General features: G+C 59.2%; 1 protein-coding gene across 1 annotated transcript in view; it reads left to right on the forward strand.

The window, feature by feature from the left end:
- The window catches only part of USP2 (ubiquitin specific peptidase 2), a 44,451-nt gene that overhangs the window by 16,821 nt on the left and 24,026 nt on the right, over positions 1-3,604 (forward strand). Inside the window, exon 3 of the mRNA XM_006758700.2 lies at positions 3,555-3,604. Within this exon, the coding sequence (XP_006758763.1) occupies positions 3,555-3,604 (50 nt within the window). The remainder of the gene's footprint in view (positions 1-3,554) is intronic.

Raw genomic sequence — 3,604 nt, forward strand, 5'->3', positions numbered from 1 at the left:
GATCCTTTGACCCTGTGGAGGGCAGAGGAATTGCAGGCCCGTGAAAAGGGCCACTTCCCTTTTCTTTCCAGTTCTGCTAAGTGGGCGCTGGGTCCCTCAATGAGGCAGGCGCCCTAGAGAAGCTGGGGTGCAGGTTGGGCACTGCCTGCCTTGGGGAGAAGGGCCAGAGCTTGACAGGCCTCACTAACAGGCCGGCTCCTGTTGGTGGTGCGCCCCTGCCCCTGCCAGGGCCACTCTGGGCTCAGCCGGGACTCAGGCTGACCCCCGCGGAGCACCGGGAAGTAAGCAGGAAAGCCCTTCCCTGGGTCTGGAGGGTGAGGACAAACCTCAGGCTGCCTTTCTTACACGGCCCCTATGCCCAGCTCTTGCCCTACGTTCACCCGTGGGCGCCTCCCGAGCCCCTACCCCTTCGCTGGAGGGCGAATCGGGCCTGTGTCCTGCCTTTCTGGAACAGTGGCTCTACTGAGTGAAACGAGGTTTGCGATGCTAACGGGAAGGGAGTTCCTGATCCAGACTCCACGTCAGCGTCTGCGTGCGGCCTGGAGTCCTCTCCTGGGGCAAGGCCGCGGGGCAGGTCTCCCAGCTCCTCCAGGTCCAGCTTCTCCCGTCAGCTGCCGGGCAAGGTTGTTCCCGTGAAAAAGGTCACTCCCGGGACATGTGTTTCTCTGTGGGGTGGAAGGTGCGGGCCTTCCCCAGAGCCCGCGCCTGGCTGGGCACAGCAGCACCTGGCCGCAGCCTGGACCCGGGGTGCCCAGCTCAGGCCTCCCTCCGCCCACCCCAGCACCGCTGTTCCCAAGAGATAGAAACCAGTGATGAGAGAATCATGGATCAGCTGCCTCCTGCACTCCTCCCGCTGGGGATGGAGTCCGCAGCCCAGGCATGCGCCCTGACCAGAATGTACCGTGACCTCCTGGTTCACAGGAAAACACTCAACCACTGAGCCCCGCCAGCCGGGCTGAGCTCAGGAAGTTTTAGAAAATGGCACAGCACCTCTGCCCATATCCCACCCCCACCCCAAAACACCGAGTCCTCGCAGTGCCTTAAAGAACTTCTCCCTGTGCACAGGCATTAGCAGGACTAGTTCCCCAAGAATAGGCACTTAGTCCTCGCTGGTGTGGGTCAGTGGATAGAGCGTCGGCCTGCGGACTGAGGGTCCTGGGTTTGATCCTGATCAAGGGCACATGCCCAGGTTGCCAGCTCAATCCCCAGTCGGGGTGTGCAGGAGGCAGCCAGTCAATGATTCTCTCATCATTGATGTTTCTCTCTCCCTCTCTCTCCCTTCCTTCTGAAATCAATAAAAATTTTTAAAAAGGCCCTGGCCGGTTTGGCTCAGTGGATAGAGCATCAGCCTGTGGACTGAGGGGTCCCAGGTTCGATTCCGGTCAGGGGCATGTGCCTTGGTTGCAGACACGTCCCCAGTGGGGAGTGTGCAGGAGGCAGTTGATCAATGTTTCTCTCTCATCGATGTTTCTAGCTATCCCTCTCCCTTCCTCTCTGTAGAAGGTCAATAAAATACATTTCAAAATAAAAAATAAGTTAAAAATTAAAAAAAAAGAATAGTCACTGGGCGATGACAGGTTCTTCCTGACCCGACCCTCCCTCCGCGGCAGGAGTTAGAGTGTCCACACCTCAGAGGCCTCCCCTCCGCCCCTGGTCTGAGTGACCGCTTTCTCAGCAGAGGCCCCCTGGCGGCCGTGGCCAGGGTCACCAGTGGTAGCGTGACTGCTTCTGCAGCCAGTTTGGGTAGATGTTGTCTGAGGTGCAGCGGGTGAGAACTAGCAGCTCTGCCCACAGCAGGTGAGCGTGGCCGTCCACACGCCCGGGCCTCCAGGCCAAGCTCAGGATGTGCCGCAGGCTGGTGCAGCGGTTTCAGGGGCCGGGGAGGCCTTGCCCAGGCCATCCTGCCAAGGCCTCTATCCAGGGCACTTTCCGCTGTAGGCCTCTTCGGAACCTCGGGGTCCAGACAGTCAGAGATGCTGTGTCTGGGACCTGAGACCCTCGTCCCGGCCAACGTCTTCAAGAATGCGTGCCCCTCCCGCTGCCAGCGGGCTCTTCTCTCGCTGCAGCTTCTCAGGGTGAGGCTGGCGGCTGGCAAGGAGGGTGCCCTCCCTGTGGCTCAGCATGTTGCCCTGGGAAGAGCCTCCTTCAGCCCCCGTCCCGCCCCCCGGAGCTGACAGCCATGGGCTTTGGGCTGTCAGCACAGGGCATGAGTTATTTGTTTTTTTATTTTTTAATCCTCACCCAAGGATATGCTTTGAGAGGGAAAGGGAGGGAGGGAGGGAGAGAGAGAGAGAGAGCAGTGGTCACCCATACGCGGGGACTGAACCCACAGCCTAGCTATGTGCCCTGACGGAGAATCGAGCCCACGACCTTCTGGTGTATGGGGTGACGCCCCAGCCAGCTGAGCGGCACGGCGAGGGCCGGGCATGAGTCATTTTAGCCGAGTTATTCCAGGCTCCTGTTGTGATCAGGTGAGCAGGCTGAACATGCCCCAGCCAGGGTTGCTCCAGAGTCACCTGCCCCGGCCTCCACTCTGAGGGGGTTGGCGGGCAGGCGCATCTGCAGGCGGCTCCTCTAACCCTTGGGGCCTGAAGGTTTTCTGATTCCTTGGAGGCAGGGCCAGAACTAGCTATGGACCTGGAAACACCATGCGCAGAGCCCTTCCCCGCCGCCCCTCCCCTCCCCTCCCCCGCCACACACACCTGTTCTCTCTCTGACCTCACCGCCTCCACAAGGGCAAGCGCAAGAGCAAGAGCGGCACCTGTAGGCAGCTGTGTGCCTCTGCGGCCGCCACCTGCGAGCACAAGCTCCCCCTCTGGTGGCCGCTGGGATGTGGGCCAGGGCCAGGCAGGGAGGCTCACCCGGGAAGAACCCGCGGCTGTGCCTAATAGCAGACCCGGTATCTCCCTCCACCCCCCGAAGATCTGCACTCAGTGAGGATGGCTTCCCGTTGAGCTTTTCCTGTGGTGCCTATGACGACAGCTGCTTTAGGCATCTAGGACGCAGATACTTGACACAGTGTCTGGATTGGGGACCTGAAGTTTCTTGTAATCAGGACTCAAATATGTCCCCAAATAAATGAATTCTTACTCTCCAATATGGCAGAGAATGGAGAGTAACTTAAACCCTAGCTGGTTTGCTCAGTGGATAGAGCATCGGGTCCCAGGTTTGATTCCAGTCAAGGGCAGATGCCTGGGTTGCGGGCTCCATCCCCAGTAGGGGGCATGCAGGAGGCAGCTGATCCATGATTCTCTCTCATCATCGATGTTCCTTTCTCTCTCCCTCTCTGAATTCAATAAAAAGCTTTTTTTTAAAGAGTCCCTTAAAGATGGGGGAGAAGGGAATACAAGAAAGCAAAGCCCTAAAGATATTTCTGTGCACTGAAAACGGCAGGCATTCCCAATCGTCTTGCCTACGAGGTGTGTAGACTAACCGTGAAGGGAGGTACATGTGGCCCGGTGCTCCCGGCCCGGCGGCGGCAGCGGGAGCATGAGAGAGCCTCGCCAGCCGGCCTGTCTGCCTCTGCCTCACGTGCCTGTGTTTGTTGCTTGCAGAACTCTAAGAGTGCCCAGGGTCTGGCTGGCCTGCGCAACCTTGGGAACAC

Source organism: Myotis davidii, unplaced genomic scaffold (assembly GCF_000327345.1).
Source record: "Myotis davidii unplaced genomic scaffold, ASM32734v1 scaffold355, whole genome shotgun sequence".
NCBI classification, from domain to species: Eukaryota; Metazoa; Chordata; class Mammalia; order Chiroptera; family Vespertilionidae; genus Myotis; species Myotis davidii.